This window comes from Alnus glutinosa, chromosome 1, assembly GCF_958979055.1.
Source record: "Alnus glutinosa chromosome 1, dhAlnGlut1.1, whole genome shotgun sequence".
In the NCBI taxonomy this organism is placed as follows: domain Eukaryota; kingdom Viridiplantae; phylum Streptophyta; class Magnoliopsida; order Fagales; family Betulaceae; genus Alnus; species Alnus glutinosa.
In genome coordinates, this window is record NC_084886.1 from 50,485,879 (window position 1) to 50,513,114 (window position 27,236).

Below are 27,236 nucleotides of genomic sequence, written 5' to 3' on the forward strand. Positions count from 1 at the left end.
CTGGGGCTATCGAAGGATAGGCTGATCTGGATGGGAACCAAAAATGGTGATTTTACGATTATGAGTGTCTATCATTTAAGTAAAGAATTGAAAGAAAGAGAAGGGGTGCAATGCTCGATTGGGGGGGAAGGAAAGGAGATTTGGAACGCCTTATGGGCTATGGAGGTCCCCAATACAGTCATGCTATTCTGTTGGAGGGCTTGAAATAACTTTCTACCCACTAAAGCCAACATTTTCCATAAAAAGGTTGTGGATAATATAAAATGCCCATGCTGTGAATCTGAGGATGAAACTATAATACATGCTTTTATGGGAGTGCCCGGTAGCCTGTGATGTGGGGGGGGGGGGGGGGGGGGGAAAGTATCATGTTTTCATAAAAGTTATTGTGCTGCATCTAATTTTAAAGCCTTATTTGAATATGTTTTGCATAGGTTCAATAAGGAGCAGTTAGCCTTAACGGCAGTGATATCCAGACGTATATAGTTGAGGCGCAACTCATGGGTTTTTGAAGGAATTTTTGCTCATCCGAACAGTGTTATGAATGACTCAATTTTTGCCCAAGATGATTATAGAAGATGTATGAAAACAGTCCCAATTGATACTGATGACCGGACCATCCCATGCAATCGTCACAGCCGGTGGCTTCCTCCTCCGGATGGGCTTATAAAAGTTTATTGGGATGCGTCGATTAATGCGAATCAAGGTTGGATTGGTTTGGGTGTTGTGGCCAGAGATAGAAATGGTTTTGTTTTGAGTGTAAAAAATGTTACAAAAGAGTTGGTGGCTGAGTCCAGCATTGTTGAGGTTATGGGGGTTTTATGTGTTATGCAGTTTTGCCAGGAAGCTGGTTTCTTTGATGTTTTGTTTGAGGGGGATGTAGCTTCAGTGGTAAAAGAAATTAATTCGGCTCCCTCGTTTTTATCAAAAGTAGGTCATTTCATTGAAAGTATTCATGCCAATTTAGTGAACTTCAAAGTGGAGAAATTTTCCTTTATTCCTAAAAAATGTAATGAGGCGGCACATATACTAGCTAAGAAGGCAACAAGAAGCAAGGTAGAGCGGGATTGGATTGAAGAATGTCCTTTGAGTATTTTGAATATTGTAACTAGGGAACAACATTGTCCCTAGATCCCTTTTTTTGGGATTAATTTTTTCCGAGTATATCTCTAGCTTTTTGTTGGGATTTCCTAAGATGTTGGGATTTCTGTTAAAAAAAAAAAAAAAAGATTTTAGAAACTCTCCTCCATCGAATTCCTTTAGAACTATAGAAAATTTTAATCCTTGTAGTATTATCTCTAGCATCTCTAATTTGTTTTTTACTCCACGCGCGGCAACATCAAACGCTAGTGACTGTTTGGAAGGGCCTGTCGGCTATCACCATATCGCATGTCCTTGTGTCCAAACACTTCCGCTCCATTGTCTTGCGTGTCATGCCACGTAAGATAAACGTATGTACCTGCCAGAAACATCAACGGATAAGTTACACAGACAGAGAAAGCCAGCGAAAAGCTTCCTCAGATATAGAAATGGCGACTCTTTCAATTCCACTCTCCCGAAACGGATTGTCCCTCCGAAACTCCTATCCCAAACGCCACGCTTTCCCCATTCCAGAACTCCACTCGTCTATCAGAATCAGTTGCTCTGGTATGATAATTGTCTCATTAATTATTTCTCTCTCTCTTTTTTTTTTTTGGTTTGTTAAAGATTGAAAAATTGAAATATGAACCAATGAAAGATGAAAAATAGCCAATAAAATCATTTACCCATTTGTATTTCATACTTATTGATAACATTTATAATATACCCATTTGATATTAGCTTTGATTCTGTCGGTACCCACTAAGTGAAGTGTAAGATTGTCAAGCTGATATATCTGTTGTTATTTGGTGTGTCTGGGGCAGCTAGAGATGGTTCTGAATCCAAGGGAAACTTACTTCAATTTAAGGAACTTAGAGGTGTAGCTTGTGGCGTTCTTGCTGTTTGGGCTGTGACTTCTGCCTCACCTGTAATTGCTGCCAACCAGGTTAAGAGCGCACATATCACTCAATTACATGATCAGCATTTATTTATTTTTCATACGTGATTACTAACCAGACTATGTAACAGTTCCCTAAACTGTTACGGAATTTAACAAGAAATATGAAAATGGAAGTAGATTTGAGAGGGAAAAGATGAACAATTGAAAGAGAATCAAGTAGTAACGATAATGGAAAATTCGAGATTGCCGGTCTCCTTAGCAACATTCGAGAGTGCTAATCTCCTCTTGTTCCAAGAACAATACAAATGATCCAAGATGCTTCTCTCAGCCTTCTCTTCTCTATTTATACAACTCAAGACTCAACTAACATAACAGCTAACTAACTAGCTTGTAACCACTACGTTCAACTAATCAAGTGACTAACTAACCAACTATTTCACTTATTACAATTCAACCCCTCCGGCTACTAAGGACCTGTTACATTACCCACCCCTTTTAAGCACCTTGCCCTCAAGGTGCAGGTTGAACAAAACAAAAAATGTAAGCCCTCATTGCCCTTAAACGTATCCTGGAAAGCATAAGACGCAGCACACCATATGCAAAAGCAACCCAAAGATTAAATCTGCAACCAAAAGACTCTGGCAGCTACTTCCTCCTCTAGACTCAATTGCACGACTTTGACACCAATGTTTTCTTGTAACCGCATATTGGATTGGAATGTTGCTTCCCTATTTCTTCTTCCTTGTTCTGGTAGTACTCGTTCCCCTCCTGGATCAAAAACCCCGTAGTCACACCCTAGGAAATATACAATATTAATCATCCCTACAAATTTGGGGATACAGCACTCCACTTGACCGGGTGATTGGAGCCAAATGTAACTCTCCTCCTCTATTGCATTCCAAGCCCCATTTCCCATGCCAGCTTCCTTTTCTAGGCTTCCCTTATCACGGGCTCCATCTTTATGAACACTCCACGGTATGATTGAGCTCGGGTGTACCAACGTGCGTCTAAAAAAAATAACATCAAATGCAGTAAGCCAGAAATTCCTCTGAAAGTCTAGTGCGTTGATAGTTGTCCTCCACTGTTTCATATTTACTTAACATTTCACTAACCAAGGTTGGCAAGGCACGTGAGATTGTCTCCTTCAAGAAAAATCTACTCTTCCCAAAAGCCAAGACAATAGCTGTACAAGTTGACTCTGAATTCAACTCTCCACTTCCATTTTCAATGTAGAGAACACAGCTGGCACTCCATGAAAGAGCACATCTGGCACTCCATGGAAAAGGTGAATCAAGGTTGTGCCACGTTTTTCCTTGAGAATGTTGAAAAGACCCATCAATATCATTTACACCGACACTCAGCTTTGAGCTCACCATCTGAACGATGGCTCCTTGAAGATCACGGCGTCTGTCCTTCCAACGCCATCGGTGCCACAAGTCAAACACAACCATTGTAGAGAGGCTTGCTCGCATGGCAGAAGAGAATCTGCCGTTGCTCACTTCTTCACCAACAACAACGTACCTTAGTGGCTCAGAAGTTTCTTCAAGCTTCCTATCCTCCACGTCAAGCTCAAACTTAATTCTAAACTCCTCTTCATGTTGTATCCAATAATGACCATTCCCGGAATCTTGATGACCATCTTTAGAGGCAACTGGAAAAGAAACTGATTCAGCAATCTCTAAGTGAAGCCTTTGCAGCTCGAGACCACCGGCAGCATGTGATACCACCTCTCTCCATCGCCATTTGTGCTTCAGCAGCACAAAATCCTCTCCAATCTCATCCCGCCTTTTATAATGAAGCTTCTCTGCACATCTTTCACAAGTTACCAACTGCCCAAGGTTTTGTTTGTTTTCTCCAGCTTTAGAATAAGAAATTTTTTTCTCGTAACTTGTTAAGCCATCCATGAAGACGTCTTTGTCCAGTTCAAAACGGCACCATGCATCTTTTTCTTCTTCCCCTTGCTTCCACTTCCATCTATGCTTCCGAACCACCAATTCCAACTCTCCCGGCCTTTCATCAAACTCGTGCTGCTCATTGATATCACCATCCACCAGAATTGGAAATGGCTTACCTAAGAAAGATTCTGATTCTTTCGGTTGAGGAATTTCATCAAGCAGGTGATAGGCATCTCCAACTGCATTTATGGCTTCTCCACCTTTCTTCTCCTCTTCTCCTTTCTCGTGGTAGGTAGTTGCAACAGGATCTGTTTCTGATTCGGGAATTGCTGTGTGTGTTGTGCCTTCATCCGAATCTGTTTCTGGAGAAATTTTTTCAGTCTTCTCCTCTTCTTCGGTCGTGAATTCCTCTTGGTTTTCTACCTCCTTAGGAACTAAATCTGTTAATTGCTTCTCCACTAGAGATTCTGAACATTTTGGTTGGGAAATCTCATCGAACAGAAGGTAAGGAGCTTCAACCGAATCAGTTGCTTCTTCATCTCTTTTCTCCTCTTCTCCTTCCTTGACATTTTCTAGGTATTTTTCCTTCTCAGGAACTGATTCTTGTCCGAATCGAAGGTGAATGAGTCGCACAAACTTCTCCCAATCAGCATCCATTGTAAAAACTCCATTTCTCTCCATTGTTTCCAACCAAGTTAGAGCATCACCTTCCATGTAATATGAGGCCATCATATATTTGTGAAGATCATTGGGAGTATTATAGTAAAGGAAATTTTGCTGAAGCTGGAACATCCAAACTGAAAGGTTTTTTCCATCAAAATGGTGAAGATCCATGGATTTAGGGTTTGCAAATGAACAAAATCAAAAATCAGTGGATCTAGGCTCTGATACCACTTGTAACAGTTCCCTAAACTGTTACGGAATTTAACAAGAAATATGAAAATGGAAGTAGATTTGAGAGGGAAAAGATGAACAATTGAAAGAGAATCAAGTAGTAACGATAATGGCAAATTCGAGATTGCCGGTCTCCTTAGCAACATTCGAGAGTGCTAATCTCCTCTTGTTCCAAGAACAATACAAATGATCCAAGATGCTTCTCTCAGCCTTCTCTTCTCTATTTATACAACTCAAGACTCAACTAACATAACAGCTAACTAACTAGCTTGTAACCACTACGTTCAACTAATCAAGTGACTAACTAACCAACTATTTCACTTATTACAATTCAACCCCTCCGGCTACTAAGGACCTGTTACAGGCTGCTAGTATAAACAATTTCGCTTTCTGCTGTTTTTTTTCTTCTTAATGTTAATTGTATTGATATCTACCACATATATCTATAACATGTTTAAGTGAATTATGCCTAAAGGTTGGCCAATGATTCTGAAATTTCGATTCTCGGAATGCCCCTGAAGTATAATAGACTTTATTCATCCAAAAAAGAAAAAAAAGAAAAAGAGAAACTACAATTGAGATTTCATGAGGGTTGAGTTGTTTTTTCGTGTTAGAATATAAATTAAATGATTAAATTAACAATTTTTTATTTGCTTAAGATTTTGTGATAAGTAGTGATTAAAACATTGTATCAGAGCAAAGGGCATGAGTTTGAAACTTGTCTTTGTATCAGCTTAAGAATAAGTGGCTGTGAAACACTTCCCGTTATCATTCTTCTTCTCAAAAGATCTTATAATATAAACCCACCAGCTTCTCACTCACGGCTATTCGGTCAAAGCAGATCTATGAAACCACATTTTTCATTTTTATCCTTGCAAAGTTATTCAATCTTAGAAGTGCATAGATATGGAGAGGAAATTTAGTATTTTTAAGAGGCTATTATGAAATAATTACCAGATAGTTTCTACTCTAACTGATAAAGATTGGACAATTGTGTGAGATGTTAGATGGGATGTCTGGCATTGGAATCTTAGCTTGGAATAATGTAACTATAATGGATTACATTTTTTAAAAAAAAATAAAAAATAAATATATAAAATTGATGAGCTACACACACCCATTGGGTTTTGAACCCATGATCTTACCCTCTACCTTATTCTTATAGAGGAGAGAAAGTGGCATTTAGGAAATGGGAATATATTAGAGGATATATTGGGATTCTCAAGTTGACTTAGTACACATGTAGAATATGGTAGTATTTTAAAAAGAATCCCATAATCCATTATATCCTCCAAAGAATATGTTCTTTTGTGGAAAAGGAATATAAATGGAAACTTCTTTTCCCCCTTTCAATATATATTTATTTTAAGATCTTAATAGGCAATTGGTCTCTTGCTATACTATTCTAGCTAAGAGCATTAGCATCCAGTTCTTTAAAATTTTCTTCAAATTTTGAAGAAAAACCTCAATTTTTTTTCCTTCTTCTTCTTTTTTTTTTTTGAACTACTCACTTTTGAAACACACTCTACATCTCATTCTTTATTTTTTCTGTACTCCATTAAAATATTCATTATCACTCTTTAAAACTCTACATCCCACCTTTTCTAATTCATTAAAATAACCATTAAACCCCAGAGACGGGTTTTTCATATAATTTGAAACAAAATGAAGAATGGTAAAGAACCGGATGTAGAGGCATTTTAGGGTGTGGTTAGCTATAATTTGAAGAAAAAAAAAATGGTTTGAAGAACTGGATGCTAATGCTCTAATAGGTTTCAATCTTTTGAACCACACATAAAATTGTTGGCTGTCTGTTTTGTGGTTCTGAGAGAGATATACTTTACAGCAGCCAGTTCAATAAAAGGGAAGTGGATAACGAAATGGTTATTGAATGATGTGCACCTGAGATGCATGATTAGTGATTGATAGGAACCGGTCCCTTAGAGTTAGAATCCTAATCAACTTCACCTGGATGAAGCATCCAATCCATGTGATCCTTATCAATTAGTAGATAGGTAGCTAGATAATTATGTTATCTTTATCATTATGTTGGATAGACTACACTTATCTTTATCTTTGGTTGTTTAGCAAATGTTTATCAAGTCTATGAGTCATCAAGTCAGGTTAGTTTGTTATTAGATTACTAGGAGTCTATTATTTCTAATAGATTAGTTTGAGTGGGTGCTTATCACCACTTGGTTGAGTCGTAGTAGGAATGTTCTGAGTTGTGGTTCAATCCTACAATGCTATATTATCTATTTAAAGAATGGAAGTCATAAATGAATGGGAAGAAAAGAAATAGACTTTTGTCTTGTGGTTTGTTTCCAAACCCTAATTGGATTCACTTGGGGTCTGTCTCCAGCCATTAATTGGAGTTCATTATCAACATATTTTCCATTCCATTTTCACATTCCTCAATTTTTCAACCATTCCATCAGAAAGCACTCATCAATTGGTATTAGAGTAATGTCGACCCAAAAGGACCGCATTGAGAAGTTGGAGACCGACGTGCATGAGATCCGTGGGTCTATGCAGAATATGGAGCGCTCGTTGAATGCGTCTATGCAGAATCTGGAACGCTCGTTGAAGGAAATCTCTGATTGGTCAAAAAGGAGAAGGAGAGCTATGAACGGTCAATGCAGATGAGCATTACCTGATCAGTACAGGAGGCTTTGGCCACATTTGCAAAAAAGCAAGGAGAGCCACCATACCATCCAGAGAAGGAGAAGGAGAAGGAGGATAATGAGGATAGCTCTAACTCACGGTTTAGTGACAGTCGTGACCACCAGGGAAACGGGCATTGTTTTCGGCCTATGAAGATGAAATTTCCAAAGTTCCATGGAGAAGATCCTATTATTTGGTTGGACCGAGTTGCTCAATTCTTTGAGTATCAGTCCACAGCAGAAGAGCAAAAAGTCACACTGGTGGCGTTCTACTTGGAAGGCGAGGCAAACCAGTGGTGGCAATGGTTAAAAAGGGTTTACCAGGCTGAAAACCAGCAGATTACTTGGCCCATTCTTGAGAGGGAATTGGTAGCTAGGTTTGACCCAACAGAATACGAGGATTACGACAAAGCTCTATCCCGGGTCAAACAGAAGGGAACCTTGAGAGAGTATCAACAGGAGTTTGAAAAATTGGCCAACCGTGTGGTTGGATGGCCACAAAAAGCACTAATTGGGACGTTCTTAGGCGGGTTGAAGGCTAAATTTTAAATGATGTTCGTAATTTCAAGCCTCGCACACTCTGTGAGACCATTGAATTCGCACGAATGCAGGAGGATGAGTTAACCCACTCGGAAAGGAGCCCATCATGGGAAAGCAATACCACTACGACGATAAGTTCTAAAGCTCGAGGTTCTCAAACTTCTGTCAAAAAACTTTCGTGGGAGGAAATGCAGAAAAGAAGGGTACAAGGATTATGTTTCAGCTGCAATGAGAGGTTCACGCCGGGGCATCGTTGTGCAGTCCCACATGTTTTCATTATTGAAGCTAATCTAGACGATGAGTTGGAGCTTGAAAATGTTGAAGAGGCAGATGGATATGAGAGAACTCGACCTTGAGGACAAGGATTGTGTTCAAGGAGGGGCAATTGATAGCAACCGGTCCCTTAGAGTTAGAATCCTAATCAACTTCACTTGGGTGAAGCATCCAATCCACGTGATCCTTATCAATTAGTAGATAGGTAGCTGGATAATTATGTTATCTTTATCATTATGTTGGATAGACTACACTTATCTTTATCTTTGGTTGTTTAGCAAATGTTTATCAAGTCTGTGAGTCATCAAGTCAGGTTAGTTTGTTATTAGATTAGTAGGAGTCTATTATTTCTAATAGATTAGTTTGAGTGGGTGCTTATCACCACTTGGTTGAGTCGTAGTAGGAATGTTCTGAGTTGTGGTTCAATCCTATAATGCTATGTTATCTATTTAAAGAATGGAAGTCATAAATGAATGGGAAGAAAAGAAATAGACTTTTGTCTTGTGGTTTGTTTCCAAACCCTAATTGGTTTCACTTGTGGTCTGTTTCCAACCATTAACTGGAGTTCATTATCAACATATTTTCTATTCCATTTTCACATTCCTCCATTTTTCAACCATTCCATCAGAAAGCACTCATCAGTGATGAGCTTTTGCTTCATTCCCTGATGGCTTGGAACCTTTTCACTTTATTGTTTTCTTAATTTAGTTTCTGCAGACTTGCTCTGGCTTGGCTAAGGCTGTGTTTCTATTTTGGTTGATTTCTTTGTGTATTTCGCATGCATGTTCTCCTATTTTTTAAAGATAAAACTAAGCAGTACATTATAATTTATAACAAAAAAATAATAATTACCATAAAAACTACTGATTTTAATTTCATGGAAGAATACAAATTTTACTTGTGAATGACATGAACAAATGTATTATGTTTGCCATGCAGAGGCTGCCTCCATTGTCAACAGAGCCCAATCGCTGTGAGAAAGCATTTGTTGGTAACACAATAGGTCAGGCAAACGGTGTTTATGACAAGCCAATTGATCTCCGATTCTGTGATTACACAAATGAGAAATCCAACCTGAAGGGGAAGTCTCTTGCAGCAGCCCTAATGTCAGATGCTAAGTTTGATGGTGCAGACATGACAGAAGTGGTGATGTCAAAGGCATATGCTGCTGGAGCTAGCTTTAAGGGTAATTTCCTATCTCATCCTTTGAGTTGTGTTTAGTGAAATTATTCACTTATTTACAGTTCATATGGTTTTCCAATGCAATCTTTTAGCTTAAGGATATTTAGATTTTGTTTCTGTAAATTATGTACCAATACAATCTCTTTTTTTTTGTTGGTCATCTGGAAACTCATCGAGTCTATGGATTATACAACGGGACGCAAGGTTCTCTCATCCCTTCTACCCTTTTCTGGGCAAGATTTGATGCAGATCATGATTATCCAAGGATGATTTCCTCATTTTATGCGATGAGTTTTGTTAGGGAGATTGACACCTTGAGATGCCTTTCAGTGAGACTATAATATAGCACGTTGAGACACCACTCAACTCAAAAATTTAAGCTTATGAGTTTGGACCCAATTATGCTATATTAATCACTCACACTCGGTATCATAAACTCTCACACTTCTAGCATAAACTCATATGATAAACCCTTGTAACATAAACTTGTATGATAAACCATAGATAAAATTTGGAGTTTTGTGACTTCTATGATGGTCTCCAAAGTGGACTAACTTTCAGGAACAACTCTCCTTTTCCTGAGTTAAAGAGAATACTAAAACACACGTATCAATCCTTGAAATCTACCATATGAGGATTTATGTTGGCTAATGGTGATTTCAATTGTATGTAGGTGTAGATTTCTCAAATGCAGTTTTGGATCGTGTTAATTTTGAGAAAGCTAATCTCCAAGGAGCTGTATTTAGGAACACAGTATTGTCTGGCTCCACCTTTAATGAAGCTCAATTGGAAGATGCAGTTTTTGAGGACACCATTATTGGCTACATTGATCTTCAAAAGATTTGTAGGAATACGACTATAAATGCTGAAGGAAGAGCTGTTCTGGGATGTCGATGACCTCATCCAATCTAATTTTACCCACTTCTTCAATAGAAGGATGTAAGCTGCTATGTCATCGATCTCAAAGATTTTTGTAACGGGTACCCATTGAAATAGTAGATTTGAATCTTGATCATTGCTGTTTCTTTGTACCTTGTAGTTTCCATTGATTCTGGCTTACAAATTGAGGACAAAGCTATACATGGTTCATATTGTATTTCCTTTCATATATTTATCATCTCCCATTGAAAGCATTGTGAAAGGTATTTTTCATCTGTGATTGTGACTCGGTCATCACCGCCCCACTTTGGGACCAAATTTTTACACTTTTTTAACCAAGTAGGACTCATAAAATGAATGGTCTGAATCCCATTACCAAGCTATCTTGTCAAGAAATGAAAAATAAAATTGGGCTTTAATTTGGTCTTTATTACTCTCTTCTCCAAACAAGCGCATCTAGTGTAGTGGTATCATAGTACCCTCCCACGGTACCGACCGGGGTTCGATTCCCCGGATGCGCACAAATAATACATAGTTTCCTCTTTTTTTCTTCTTGTTTTTTTTTTAAAAAAAAACTTCTAGTCCCAACAGTTAAGGTGAGATCTACCATTTTATGAGAGAGAGAGAGAGAGAGAGTACACTTGCGAAATATTAAATAATTTCTCCTTATAGAAAATGATATGTGCTTTGATAGAGAAAGTCAACATGAGACTCATAGGTGGCCAGACATCGCAAAATTTATTTAAATATGTAAATCATATACAATTTCTCTCATTATATGCCGTCCAAATCGTTAGTAATTTGGATTGGAAAGTACTAAAGATTCCAATATTTTTCCATATACCATAATACACTGTCACTTTTTTGTGTAACACCTGTCATAATCAATATTGGGTTCAAATTAAATTTTATATGTATATATTGTTACATAGTAAAAGTATTGTTACATAGTCAAATATATATTGAGACTGATAAATCTCACAAACGCACGTCATGTGTAATTCTCTGTTTGATGCTCTCACATGTATCATATTACTTGATTAATGAGATTATCTATGATAAATATGATTATTATGAGTCATAAATTATAATTAGGGGTAATTACTTTTTCCCCCCCATGAACTACCGGCCTATGTCATTTTGCCCCCACGAACTACTACTTCGACCAAAAGAGAGCATCAAACTACTAATTTTACACACTTTGCCCCTTTCCGTCAAGAATCCCGTTAACTTGGATGGAATATGCCATTTTTTTTCCGTTAATTTTAATTTAAATACCAAAATGCCCTCTACAGTAATTAATAAAAAAAAAATATTAAAATTAATATATTAAAAAAAAAAAAAAAAAAAAAAAAAAAAAAAAAAAACCTGAAGGAAAAGGGGTGGCTCGCAACCCACCCCGGCCTAAGGGGTGGCCGCGCGGCCACCCTAGGTCATTTATGGGGAGGCCATGCGGCCACCCCTTTTCCTTCAGGGTTTTTTTTTTAATTAAGACGAGAATATTTAGGTCATTTTTAAAATTGAGTTAGGGCATTTAAGTCTTTGCATGAATTAGACTGACGGAAGGAGGCAAGTGTGTAAAAATGGTAATTTGATGCTCTCTTTTAGTTGAAGTGGTAGTTCGTGGGAGCAAAATGACATAGGCCGATAGTTTATGGGGGGAAAAGGTAATTACTCCTTATAATTATCATAATTCATAACTATTTACTAATTAATAATACTAATATCATATGATCATACGATCTATGAATTATCATATGATAGTATACTAACATGATCTAACAATCCGCATGATCTTAGATATTAGATCACATGATGTAATGATTACTAAATACCTAACGATAATACTTATAATAACAAAGTGAATAATAATAGTATGATTAAGTATTTGGACTGTCATTTTATCATATGACTAACAATTAAGTATTGATATTATTCATTTTTATTATTTTATATACATATAACCAATTAATATATACTGACCAATGATCATTGTTATTTGTTACTTAATTTATGCTTACATATAGTATATTGTTTATTAATATACTATATTATCAAAATAAGTTATATATCAACAAATTAATATATAACTTATATATATACGAGTTGATCATTATACGAGTGGGTTTACAAGCATTAATCGAGTCGAGCCGAATTTATACGAGTTTGTATAGTTTAATAATTGAGCCTAATTTCGTGTTTACGAGTAACTTATTTAATAATCAATTCGAGTATGAGTCGAGTTTATTTGAGCTGATATCGAGTAAGTTTAAGAGTAGCTCAGTTCGTTTACACTCATATGTGCTGAAGGTTCTACTTCTTTAATGAGGGTATTTGTACGAACTCTGTGTTCAACTTCATCTTTTTTTCTTCCTTCTTTCTTCTTCTTCTTCCCTTTTTTTTTTTTTTTTTTTTTTTAATTAAAAAAAAAAGGGAGAGTAAAAGAAAGCTTGCACATCAAATCCTTATAGCACTCACAATGAGCTCCTTAAATTTGATTTCTCTCTAAATTTTTAATAAAACATTAAAAAAGAAAAAAGAAAATACCATTTAACAAACTCTCTATAAAAATTTAAATTTAACATCTATCACTATCTGAATGTCTCTTTAAATCTAAAAAGCCAAAAATTAAATGTTAATTTTTTTTTCAATATTATTTTTTGCATTGAATGCTTCAAAATCTGTGGCCTAATTTTTTTTTTTTGACATGTCCACACAAGAGGGGGAGGGAGGATTTAAACTAGTGACATCCGCTTCATGCGTGGCTTGATTTGAATTTAATGCATTGAATGCTTTTAGTAATTAACTTTATCAATAAAAAGTAATATTTATTTAAAGTAGATAAACATTTAGAGAGTTTGATATTTAATAGCTTTAAAAAGTTTTTTTTTTTTTTTAGAGGATATAGCTTTAAAAAATTACTAGCTAAATCAACAAAAGTAGATTTTTATAGTTAAATTTAGATAAATTTTAAATAATTAATTGTGAATGCTCTTAGATAGCCAAGTTTATGTTTTGCCCCAACAAGAAGTGGCTGGTGAGCATGCATTAGATTGCAGAGTAATGGTCCCCAATGGAACATAAAGGTTGTGCAGCTGCCTAGATATTATCATGATGAGGATCTCTAGTAATTTTAGTTCAAATTGCTAGTAATTTAGACAATAAATATGAGAATAAACAAACAAAGAATGCATTGGTTTGATGATCATCTTCATTTGGTTTCAGTTGATGTGCGGATGAAGATGAATGTGCTTTAATAGAGAAAGTCCACATGAGGATTCATCTACCTAAATAGGTGGTCAGACATCACAAAATTTGTTAGAACATGTAAACCACATACAATCTCTTCTATGAGATGCTGTCCAAAACGTTAGTAATTTGGATTGGAAAGTACTAAAGATTCCAATATTTTTCCATATGCCATAATACACTGTTACTTTTTTGTGTAACACCTGTCACAATTAATATTGGATTCGGATTAAATTTTATATGTATATATTGTTACATAGTAAAATATATATTGAGACTAAGAAATCTCACAAACGCACATCATGCGTAGCTCCCTGTTTGACGCTCTCACTCTTGCATTACGTGGTTTGTATCACCCCTCCCCCTCCCCACTATCTTTCCCCAACAAAATATCCCTGTCAATGTCCGAATGCTAGCCTTTTGACAGAAGACTTTTGCCCGTTTTGAAGCGTGAAGCTTCACTCCTTTCTTATACAGGACAAAAGGAGGGGGTGGGGACTGGATTACTAAACAGCTGTACCGTAATGTCATTGTCATATTAGATATGGCGTTAACTGGTTGCTAGATTTTTTCTTCTTTTGGCCCACAACCCTCTCTCGATATGACCCGACACACCCTGTTTCATTCTTTTCCTGTCTCGTACAGAATTCAGGAACATAATTGAACATTCAAAATGTAATTCAATTTTATTTTCTTCTTCACGTGACGTACAAACGCTAATTAGTTGCTAGATTTTCTTCTTTGAGCAATGAGGGGTTTACACTTCTCATCTTACTCATACGTGTGTTTATTTAGTTTTAAGAGCTTATGATTCTTTATCACATAAAATAGTTATATTTTTAAATGTTTAAAAAATTGACAAAAAAATTATATCTCTTTTCAAATGGGCTGACACGTTGACGTTTTCTGTTAATTATGTTTTTTTTTCTTTTCTTTTATAAAGACTTGTTTGGGAACTTTTTTCTCTCTTTACTTTTTTTTAAAAAATAATCAATTTCAAAACATTCTAATTTTATATTACATCAATAATTTTTTATTACTATTTAAATAAAAAAAATTTACTACAATATAATTTTATTTTTTTTACTTTTCTATATAAATTTTTTTTTAACTTTATATCATATTTATCACTTTTTACTATTATTTCCGATTCAACGTCCTTTGCCACTCTAGGCATGAGAAGTGAAAATAAGAAAATAGAAAGGGGTAGGGGTAGGGGAGGGCTGCCAGACTTGGCAATTTGTGATCACATTACCACATTGGGCCTGATTCATGTGTAACCCTACTTTAATTATTGCACAACTCGTTAAAATTATGTATTAATTGGGAGTGAAATTGTACTATTAGCATTATTACGCTACATTTGTATTATTAAGGGAGGACTCACGTGCTTCAGCTCCCAAGAAGTCAGAAATTGGGATGCGGGGAGGAAGGGTGGACTTGTCAATTCCACGTCATGCTTTTAATTATTCTGTCCCCAATAGTTGCAAACGGATGCAGATAGCCCGCAGGTCGGTGCAAGTTGATTGATCACGTTCTCGGGTACGTACTTGTGACCAATGACAGAAGGGCTTGGACCCCACTTTTTCAATATTTTTTTTTTTTAATTATAACTTTTTAAAAAACAAAATTTTACCCCTTAAATTTTTAATTTTCTTTTTAGTTTAACCTCTCCAAATTTTTTTATTTTTCAATTTTACCCCAATTTTTATTTTTTATTTTCAAATTCAAGCTTTCATAAATTTTTACCTTGAGTTTTAATTTATGAAAGCTTGAGTTTGAGAATGGATGTTATAATATATTCAGAATATAAATATATTTTAAATATAATATTAGTGATTTATATTTTATAGTCTCGGTCGATTTAGGTTTACTTGTATAAGACGACTTATTTAACTATAAATATGAACCTATGTATTGTAAACAATTAAGCCAATGAGCACAATATAGCCCTTATGACTAATTCGAAGTGGTTTTGGACGTAAGTGTCTAACAAAAAATCACCTGTAATTCTTTATATTCCGCTTTTATTATTGTATTTTAAATTTATAGACAAATCTCAAAACAACGATCTTGTACAATTTCTGTAAAACTTTAACATTTTTTTTAAAAAAATAAAGCATCGAATATATATGACACGCATGCAGAAAAACATATTAAATAATTGGTTTGAAAAAAAGTTATAGAACAATCACTTATATATATATATATATATATATATATATATATATATATATATATATATATATATATATATATATATATATATATATATATATATAGAAGTAGTTTAGCCATTAGGAAATTAAGAATTGCTTAATTAAGTCCTATATATTAATTGGGGTTCTTAATTGAAAGAGAAAAAGAAAACATCACAGTTTAGCAACTTTTCTCCACTTTGATAATTTGATAGCCTCATTGTTAATTAGCCAAAAAATCGTGTGGTTGAAACAAATTCTATTTATATTAATCTTGGTTACGAAGAACCTTAAAATTTTATCAACCAAAAGAAAAGTTCAACCAAAGAGATTAACAGGATGTCAATTCCAGCAGCTACCAAAGTGGTTGATTTTTGAAACTTGGTGAGGGCTTTGGCAAATAATTAATTGACAGTTGCCATCGAAATGGATGTTTCAGTCTGATCAATATTGATGTTAGAATATATATTTTACATTACGTTGGTTTTTTATACGGTAATCAAAGTCATTATTTTTTTGGTGCATTCTTTTAATACTCAATTCTCCGATGTATAGTTAATTTTTTTTTTTTTTTTTTTTTTTTTGTTCATTTGAACATTTTTGGACTTCATTTGGCCCAGTCATCCAGCTCATTTTGTGGTTTTCACTGGCGAACCCTGACACATGCAATACGGCTTGGCCCTTCACCGTGTTTTTAGCGGCTAATTTCCATTCTCTGATATTTATCTAACTATCATTATTAATTGCGACTTGACCTTTCACCGAATTTTTTAGAGGCGTGTCTCCATTCTCCGTAACTTCTCTGGCTGCCACTGTTAGCCTTTTTTGTGCCATTGATCCAACCAACGGCGGCTGCTTTTAATTCATTATCTTTTCAAATCCAAATTTCTAAAAGCTTTTCACTTTTACTTTGAAGATAAATGTTATACTAAGCCATGAAATTTCATATTACGTTGATAATTTTATACTAAGCCATGAAATTCAGGAAAGTAGCCATGGTACAGAGAGAGAGCAATCCATAGTCTGTAATTAATGAGCCGGCTAGAGAGCGACTGTGGTCCGTGGATGAGTTGTCAGGGACTTGCAGACCCTTATACTAAGATGGAAACAAACAAAAGTCCAATAGCGACGAGGAAAGAGGCAAGTGCAAAGGAACCACATATTATTGCTTGGTAAATATATATATATATATATATATAGAGAGAGAGAGAGAGAGAGCAATCCATAGTCTGTAATTAATGAGCCGGCTAGAGAGCGACTGTGGTCTGTGGAACAGTGGATGAGTTGTCAGGGACTTGCAGACCCTTATGCTAAGATGGAAAGAGGTAAGTGCAAAGGAACCACATATTATTGCTTGGTCTATATATATATATATATATATAGATTTATCGCTGTTCTTTTGGTTGTTGATCAGGTGATCGATCAGACCATCTTTAGCTGCCATTCCATCAACATGTACCTACAATTAATTCTTTCATCTGTTGAGCACTTCTTTGAACCGATTACTATATATCTTATATGAGATATGATATGTTTAAATTTTTGTGCAATTTTAACAATTTTTTTTAAAATTAATTACTAGATATATATGTAAAACATATGTGTAAAAAAATAAATCTAATGATTAGTTAGAAAAAAAAAGTTATTGAAGTTGTTTGTTAGTTATATCAAGAGTTATACAATAATCATTTCTCATTTTATATTAACTATACGTACATACCCTCCCGATCCCTCGACTTTCCTTAAGAAAAAAAAATCCAACAAGTTCGGGTTACCCATCACAGTGATAACACCCCCTGCATATGCAAGAGCACAAGAATACCAGTACGCGCGTGTTTAACCTAACTCTTACTGTGCCCTTTTGGTAATTTGCATATATTGGCTCTCGCATGCCATATATATATATATATATATATATATAAGGCCTTGATTCTAGCTAGGGCTCATATATACATTGGATATGGCTTTGAGAGAGAGAGAGAGAGATCATAGAGAATTGCGGACTCCCTCTTTGTAATGTTTCTTGCTCATATGAGCATTCCAACCACAGTTGCACATGCATGCATGATGCTGGATGCTACTGTTTCTGAGATGCTCATTAATTTGAGCAAGCAATGTTAAGAGAGAGAGAGAGAGCGAGAGAGAGAGAGAGAGAGAATTGTGGACTCCTCTTTGTAACGTTTCTTGCTCAAATGAGAATTCCAACCACAGTTGCACATGGATGCATGATGCTGGGTGCTACTGTTTCTGAGATGCTCATTTGAGCAAGAAATGTTAAAAGTGGAAGCTTTTGCGTCTTGCTTGTTCTTGATCATTACTTCAAATAAGTTCTCGGAAGAACTTCACTTATAATTTTTGGACTTTCATCTATTTTGAAAGAAGGTACGTAAATTTTAAAATATCTCAATTTAGGGTATGTATTTTTCAAAAAATTTCAATTTCAATCCTCCGTTAAAATTTTCTGTTAAATCCTATTAAAATTCTCAAAATCCTAACAATAAATGAGAAAATATTTACTTCCATAATTTTATAGTTTCAGTTTTAATTAATTCGCAATAACTTGGGATTTATATATAATATGTTTAAAAAAAATAAAAAAAAACATTTGGTGGATTTGAAGACTCTATATACAAGAGATCGAACCACTAAATAACTATTTTAGCATATATTACTGTTAATGCGTTTTGATCGAAATTAAAACTAATAAAAATAATATATTTTATGTTCATAAAATAAAATGACCTATTAAGAAAGAGTTAAGGGTTAAGGGTACGTTATTTAGTGAATACTGGGACAGGAAGAAAAAGGTAAACAAACTTCCCCCATGTTTCTTCTTTGATTTGGCCAAAGTTTCTGTTACATGTTTTGGCGAAACAGCTTAATAAGTGTATTCACAGTAAGCTCGTTAAAATAAAGCTTTCACCAATTTTTTTTCAAAATCACTTCTGTAACAAGCTTGTCAGCACTATAGTAAATTTGCTTATTGTCATACTTGCTCATCTGGTCTGTAGAGCCAAATTTATTTCATCTCTTCATATTTTTCATATGTTTATTCAGTCTTTTCAGCGTTCTCTCCTAAAGTTGTAGCAGAAAAGCTTATTCGCGCCTCACTAATTGCATCTTGCAAGCTTTTGAATCCCACGTTTGATTTTGTTTATGGGTTTTGATTATGAATCTCATATTTGATTTGGTTTGTGGGTTTTGAATCTCTTGCTATAGTGTATACTATTATTCTAGAGGTTTACTGAGAAAAAGAGCAGCAAAACACAACACATGTTTAGGCAATAGTTTGGGATTTTTGTCTGATAAACTGGTTTTAAATTGGTTAATGGGTTTTAGTTTTGCTATGTCTGTGGTTTGGCTGAGTATCTAGTAGTTTCGATTTGGTAAATGGGCTTTAATTTTCCATCTCTTTTTTGTGCTTCCATGTGATTTTTCTTGAAAGAATGGCTGCGGATTTGATCTGGGCTGATCTTAATCCTTCAACTTTTGTTGCGACAATTTTGCATGTACGCAATGCCACTAATAGACAAGCTTTTTGAGTTTTTGTTTCCATGTAGTGTCATTATAATTAATCTTTCATATTACAAATATCAAAGTATATATTCCTCTCATTAATGTGTAGCACTGAAGGATAGCATAATACAAAATATTAACTTAAAAAAGTCCTATAAATGGCTGTTGAAGTGGTTGTTCTAAATCTAATAAAAAATAATATTTTCTTAAAGTATAGAAATATTTAAAGAGTTTGATGTTTGAGGTTTTTAAAAAGTGGCTAGATAAAATAACAAAATATAATTTTTTACCTAAAATTAATTTGCTTAAATTTTGACTAGTTTTTTTAGAAATGCTCTTAAGTGATGCTGACCGACTGATAGCTAGGAAAATAGCACCATGCATGCAGACCAGACGCGAAATGACAGAAGTAAGGAAGGCAGCAAGAGGAGCTATCAATATTATTAGGGAAAAATGTAGTTCTGTTTGGTTTCCCTGAATTACTATTATTTGTTAATACTTAATGCTTTTTGTGATGATATTTATGCTTCATGAACGTATATTGACATATTATGCTGAATATATCTTAAGGATTCAAATATTTATATTAATCAAGTCGGACATAAATTAGAATAAACTTCTTTAAAAATGAGTTATGAATAAAAATCTCTTCAAATACTTAAAACTAACGTAGCAAAGGTATATTTTATTATTTTTCTGCATAATGCTTAGGAGTATATTTTATTAATAGATTGCACATTCATAGACAGAAGTAAGGGGACCAGCCTAATTAAGGCTTATCCCCACTTTTGAAAGGTTTAGAGAATACATTTTTGGGCCAATAAAAAAGTTTGGCCCCTTGCCCCTTAAAAAGAATTCCAAAAAAAATAAATATACAAACAAACGTGATCCCATATATGCAGCCTGGAATTAAATATGTGGTGTCATCGTCCATTTTGGGATATATGGAAAAACGCAAACTTAAATCCTAAAAACATTTAAATGAAAGCGTATATTTATAACATATAAATTGTAACTTCTTATTTTATTATTCATGCCTATTAATAATTCTTTAGAATACCATAAATTAAAAAAGAGACATATTATACAATATAAAGGTTTGGTCTGTTCACAACGATCTATTGCTCTTAGCGAGGTCTACGCCATTACAAAGAAATGACTTCGTCTTGCTCGGTCATCTAAAAAGATTTGGAGGAAAATGAGTGAGTTTGACAACTCAGTAAGGAAAGTACAACAAACAAGAGTATGATATTTTTCTGGAATTCTAAATAGAGTTCAAATAATTTAGCAAGTAAAGGAACCGTCAAATGGCATACAACTGGATCAAATGCAGAATGATGCATCAATCATTTATGCAGAGTGTAAGTTTTACACTCCACCAGCCCACCTCAGCCATTTAGCCGTGAGCGGTGCACGTTACGTTTAGCACGTCTAAAATGACCGATCCCGAAGGACCTAATCGCTCATCCTGTCGTTACAGGGGAGAGCCGACGGGCTAGAAACTTCCCTAAGTGAAGACCCCCGGACCGATAGCCCACACTTTTGGTGTGGTTGCCACACTACCCATATGGATTCGGATCATAACACGATGCTGCTGTGGGGTCAAACTTTGTGTAATATATGCACATATAATTACGATGATGCCATCATTTTTCGCTCATATGAAGCACATGCAACATATACGATATTGTGCACAAATATAACTATATAGAACCTCATGAAATCATCATATAACACATATACATTTAAAGAACCATAGTTTCATTAACTTCATTCATATGGTGTATGTGTAACTCATTCACAATTCATGCTTTGAGAGCTATAATTTTATCTACATCATATAATCACATGATTTCTCAATTACATTTGATAATAAGAGTAATATCATGATAGAATTTAAAGTGACAATTAATATAAAGGAATAAAGGAGTTTAGAAAAATCTCCGACTTTTTTTTTTGAAAAGTTTTATTAAAATTTCGCTCGAGTTCTTAGGTTGTGTTCCCTTACCTGGACTTGCCATTAGCGTCAGAGTTGACTTTCTACCTAAATAAATTGCAAGAAGAAGTCTAGAGAAATATTTTGAGATTTGAAGCTTAAAACTTAAACTAAGGTATCCTATAACATGTAACCATAGATCTTCAAATTATACTACCTATCTATATTTATAAATCAACATTACTACTTAGTAGACCAAATCGTCAACATTCTAGGAATTTCAATATGAACTCATTCGGCCTAAACCACATAAAATCCCCCCAAAAATAGTAACTCACTTGAATCCTCTAATCATTAGTCCAACACTCCATACCCCAACAAACCAATATCAAGCCGAGCTCATTAAAGTTTATGGCATCATAATAAAATTCAACAGCAAAATTTCCATAGACAAGGTCTCAACCCAATCGATTATTAACAAAAAGTCTTTCACAAAAATACCCCATCAAGATCATTCAGAAAAATCATAACCACGACAAATCTCAATCACCAAATCCATAATTCAAACTCCATAAGCCAAAGAAACTTATTCAGTTTCATTATAATGGCATATAGAATATATTAATTATAATGTAACATATTTCACGTGGGTATTATAATAGCATTTATAAATAATAACCAAAATACTCTTTTACATTTAACAAGGTCATTTTCATAAGGATTGTTTTGAAAACACCCTTAATCATAACGGCTATGAATTTATGTAACAGTTCTATACATCACATAAATAGCATAATATCCTATTTGTATAAAAAAAATAGATATAACAGTTATTATAACTAATTGTCGTAGTTATACATAATTCCAATTTTATATTCTATAAAATTAAACAGAATAACGGCATTAATATTAATAATGCCTAATATTACTTTAAAAATATTTGGACGGCGCAACGGCGTTTTTATAAAATAATGACTTTTCACTCGGGCATCACAATGGCATATTTATTAACTATAATACTCCGCTTTGAAAACCCTATTTTAAAATCAACATTAAAACATTAAATGCCTATTTAACTTATAAATAGTCTAATAACTCATAAAACAAAACATTTATAAAGCATAAGACCAAGCTTAATTAAAACTTACCAAAATTCATAAAAAGGGGCCGAATCACTTTATCATTTTTATTTTATTTTTTGGGTCTTTTCTTTCCTTTCTCTATACCCACCGAAAGGCCCACTTCCAAAAAGCTTGGAGTATTCATAGTAACCTCATCAAAATAGTTTTTTTAGCTATTTTTATGAGCTAATTTGATGAAAACACTAAAAAACCACTCTCAACAACCTCACCACTTTAACCAAAAAGTTTTAGTGAGTGAAAATACTCACAAATTTTGATGAGTAATATTCACTCACCAACTCCCTCACCAATTTTGCTTCTCCTTTATCTCTTACATGATCAGCACACTTTTTTTTTTCTCTCATTTTCTTCTCCCATCTCCCATCTCTCTCATACGATGATGTCCTTATTTCATGGACATGAAGGTTTTTTTGTCCCAGACATAAATTTTGTGGTTCTTTCATTTATCTTTTATTTCTTTCTTTCTTTAATTTGATTGAGAAGCAAATAAAAACTTTTATGAATTTATTAGCAATGATCTAATCTCAAGATGAAGGTGTATAAAATTCAAAAAGAAAAAGAAAAAGATGGTGGTGTATGGTAGCTTGTTATATAAAAAGATTAAATAGAAAAAGAATATAGAAATTTTAAAAAATATTATTTAGGGTAAATGTCTAATAAATCCCTGAGTCGGAGCGCTATTTGAATTCGTTCCCTCACTTTTTGAAAGTAAGTATTCAGTGCTTAACTTTTTCGCGAATTTGAAACAGGTCATTCCGTCATTTTTTCATCCATTTTTCTATCCACAGTTAGTGCCACATCAGCACACTAACCACATCATCATAAAATAATATTATTTTATTTAATTATTAATTTAAAAACATAATAATATATTTTTTTAAAAAAAAAAAGAAAAAGAAACAAAAAAGGTAAGGGAATTGGAGGGTTGCCACACCCGATGGTGGTGTTGCTCCCTTTGGAGTGGCCTGCCCCATTTCCAGCATGAAAGCCAAAAAATTACAAGGACGTCCCATAGCTCAAGCAACAATAGCTCAAGCAGTACCATCAGACTAACGAATTACAAGTCAAAATTTCAAAACAATTTCCTTACGTGCCCAAACCCCATATCAAGGTTTCCAAGAAACAACATTCCTACAACTCATCAAGTCAATGAGACATTTCTACAAACAACTTGTATGGGGTGTCTCCTACCAGATTTGGAGAAATTATTTTCAATTCAAACAATTTCCTTTTTACAACAACATCAATCAAATTGTATTTCAACAACAAAAACCATAGAAAACGCGAATATATATATATCTTTTGATAAACGCGAATATACACAAGTGTGAATATTAGGCTTAATTGATCTACATATATAGATGTGTTTAATTAATTCATATATGAAGTGCTAACTATATGGTATGTTATATATATGTGTGTGTGTGTGAGTGTGTGTGTGTGACACCCGGATGCTAATTTGAGTATACATATAGAGGTTAGCCTTTGTGCACTTTGTATCACAAGTTAAGTAGGCTCGGTGTGACCACTAACTATTAAGGTATTTTATATGAGAGAATCATCATCATAGATACAATAAAACTAAGCTTAAGTAGAATCAAAACCTAGCCCATGCTATGGACACGGCAGGGGGCATGAACCAGAATTTGTTGGTGAAAGATACAAGAGTTAGCTAACTTCTTGTTGCTGAGTGAACAGTGTGCTTGACGTGTAGGAGATTTTTGTTAAGTGTTCATCATTGTTAAACTTGATATTTTGGAATTAATTCATGAATCTAAAATTACGTATGCAAAGATAGTTATGTTAGAACTATAAATTTGATAGTTAGTCGAGTTAGTTGTGGTTTAAATTGTAGTTAGAAGGGATAAGAGATATTTAGGAAAACTTATTTTTTTTTGTCCTTCGAAGCAAGCACCATAACACGTGTTTCCCTTGTCCGTGGATGATTATGTTTGTATTAATCTAAACCATTCAAGTCATCTATAACAATGGAAGTAAGCTTTGGCCATTTTCAGAAAAACCATAAACCGGAACTCTTTCCTCTTGTGACACAATTTCTACAGCTCTCCATTTCTCTTTGTCAACACAGAAAATTAGAGAAACAATCTTTCTTCTCTTTATCTCACCATCAAGCAGAATTAGAAATGATCCAGAAAAAGCCACTCTAATCATTCTACAGTGTCTTACGGTTTACCATAGAAAAACAGAAAATGAAGTTCAGTTTTAGCTTCCTTCCTTCCTTCCGAATTCAGTCAATAGCTCTTTGAGACAGAAAAATATCTCAGTTTGAACTATCAAACCAACCTCTAACCTTCGAACATCAACACTTCATCAAAGGAGAATTTCTGTCTTAACAATCTGCAGTAAGTTTCCTCCTTGCTTGGTAGAACAGAGGAATTCTCTCTTTTACATCATGGAATTTTATTCTCATTTTACGCTCTGTTATTCAGTCACTAGAGACTCTCAAATCCGGTTAATAGCAGCAGAAGGAATAAGTGCAGCACTTATTTCATTCTAGAAGGAACCAGTAAGCTTCCTAAAATAGAAAAATAACATGATATGTATATGTAGATAAACGTTTAGGTGAAAGAGTTATAGGTATGTTTTGCCCTATGTGTATATATAGCAGATTTGGAAAGAAAAGGACATGATGTGTGTGTGTTGTAATGGACCGAAACATGTGTGTGTGTGATGTGATAAAACATAACCAGTGTGCTAAAAACCGAAACGTGTAAGTGTGTGTGAGTTGGAAAGTATGAAAGAGTGATAGGTGTGTGTTATATTTAATGGACGTGTGTCGTATGCTAAAACAGGAACATATATGTGCTAAGATAAAACAAAAATAACCGTGCTTTCATAAAATAAAAACGTGTGTGTGAATGATTAGAAAAGTGTGTCCGTGTGTGCATGTACAGTGAACAAGTGGGCTTCTTTCTTTTTTTTTGAACAAGCTCTAGCATCCTTCATTGCGGAAAAGAAACCCTAAAGGGGAATACAACAAGGCTAAAGCCACAGAGCAAATACAGGAGTATAGAAGCTGAAATCTCTGCCCGAAGGCAACAACAAGCCCGTAGGCCAATGCAGTGAATGAAGCTAAAGAAACTCCATTCACAAAGTCCGGAAAATCCAGACTTGAAGCAGCTACCAAAAGGGTAGACTGTGATCAAAGAAAAGAATGTATAATAACAAATACAAACAGAGGAAAACCAAACAACAGCACCATGAGAACCGCAACCGGAGAACGGCCGTGAAAAACACGCACCTACTCCGGGAGCCCTTCCAGCATCGAGCGACCTCCAACAGCCCGGATCGACACAAAACGAAGCCGGATATGCAAACCGTGACCCACACGCGCTAAACCAGGGAGGACACTCCCCAGCGCGTGCAGGCCACGCGCCGCTCAGGAAAGCACCGCACAGCTCCATCGAGTGACTACCGACACCAGAGAAGGCCGGCGACCACAATAGAAAAGCTCCTATCAACGAACAGCCAGCCGAGGCTTATAGATCTAGAAATAAAGCACAACTCCGTCAGAGACCGCCAACATCCGCCATTCCCACAGGCCAGAGCCTGGATCCAACAGTTTGCACCAACAACAAACAAAACAACAAAGAAAAAATACTAACCTCACCGGATCAAACTCCGAGAGGGACCACGGCTCCACAACCCTAAGGTTGGGAGAACAAAACACCCACCACTAGAGACCAGTGGGGGGACAAAAAACCCATCCTAGCCCTCACGAGCTAGGGGGAAGACCAACGCCAGGAAAATGTGTTGTTGTGTTTGATTAATTGTGTGAGTGTGTTTAGTGTTGGCATAAGAGGTGAACGTGTGTGAGAGTGAGTGGCAGTGGGTTAGCGTACGGAAAATGAGTAGCAAACCGTGAAAATGAGTGAGTTCACATGTGGCACATTTAGGCTTTAAATTGTATGTAAATAAATATGTATATATGTTACCGTGTGTGTATATATATATATACATACAAGTACGATAATCTATATATATGCCTATTCACATGTGTGCCAAAAACAAGAAAAATATGTCCAGGATATATTTTGAAAAAAGGATATAGTTAATTGGAAATATATATATATCCTTATCTAATGGTGTAAAAAATGAGTATAAGGTTGTAATATAAAATGTATCTATTGAAATATCCAAACAAATAATGATTCAATTTAATAAAGGACTAGAATAGAATCAATAGATAGTGGTAAATGATAGTTTTTCTAGCACTATTTGCTAATCTAGTATTTCATTAATATAATCCTACAATTGATATTTCCGTGGACCCCATTGAAGCAAATGACTGTAAGTATAAATTACTTACTGAGGGTAGTACTGGATTTCAATAGTGTTGTGCTTATGTTTTATTTTAATTGGATGTGTGTGAATGATTATTGCATATTATGAATAATCAACCTATTAAAATTGGGAGCCACGTTTCCCAAAGGTTCAGGATGAGAATAGTGCCTGAACCGAAAACCCTAATAATTCATATTGATTGGAATGTCTCTCAAAGTACTAGGAGAGTTACGTGGAACGTATTCTGCTAGTGCGAAAATAAGCTAATCAAAACGTAATGTAGAGAAGACGGGCTCGAGAAAGACGCTAATCGGGCGATGGCTCTAAACGAGTGGAGTGCAATGACTATATTGAACTGTTTAACACTTTGCATAGAAAACTGTCATCTCATCATTATGCTATCTCTGTCCTTAAATAATGCATAATCCATCGATATTGTTGAAAGACAGTTAACTCATTTATGTAAATATGGGGTTGTGGTTATAGCCACCATCTCATAGATGGTTGTGCAGGTACTGACACTGATGAGTATCAGGATTATCAAGATCCTTGTGATGATCTTGATTTCATAGATGAGACTGTCTAG

The 27,236-nt window shown here is 34.9% G+C and overlaps 1 protein-coding gene, 1 long non-coding RNA gene and 1 other non-coding gene across 3 annotated transcripts; all 3 read left to right on the forward strand.

The window, feature by feature from the left end:
* Positions 1–1,462: 1,462 nt before the first annotated feature.
* Positions 1,463–10,577, forward strand: LOC133861994 (thylakoid lumenal 17.4 kDa protein, chloroplastic). Its single transcript, XM_062297832.1, has 4 exons — positions 1,463–1,644; positions 1,902–2,023; positions 9,183–9,429; positions 10,099–10,577. The coding sequence occupies exons 1-4, from the start codon at positions 1,527–1,529 to the stop codon at positions 10,320–10,322; spliced, it is 711 nt and encodes a 236-aa protein (XP_062153816.1). The 5' UTR covers positions 1,463–1,526; the 3' UTR covers positions 10,323–10,577.
* A 177-nt stretch (positions 10,578–10,754) lies between these two features.
* On the forward strand, positions 10,755–10,825 carry TRNAG-CCC (transfer RNA glycine (anticodon CCC)). The gene has a single exon. It is a non-coding gene; the product is annotated as a tRNA-Gly (tRNA).
* A 6,168-nt stretch (positions 10,826–16,993) lies between these two features.
* Positions 16,994–19,826, forward strand: LOC133862004 (uncharacterized). Its single transcript, XR_009899107.1, has 2 exons — positions 16,994–17,076; positions 19,630–19,826. It is a non-coding gene; the product is annotated as an uncharacterized LOC133862004 (long non-coding RNA).
* Positions 19,827–27,236: the final 7,410 nt, after the last annotated feature.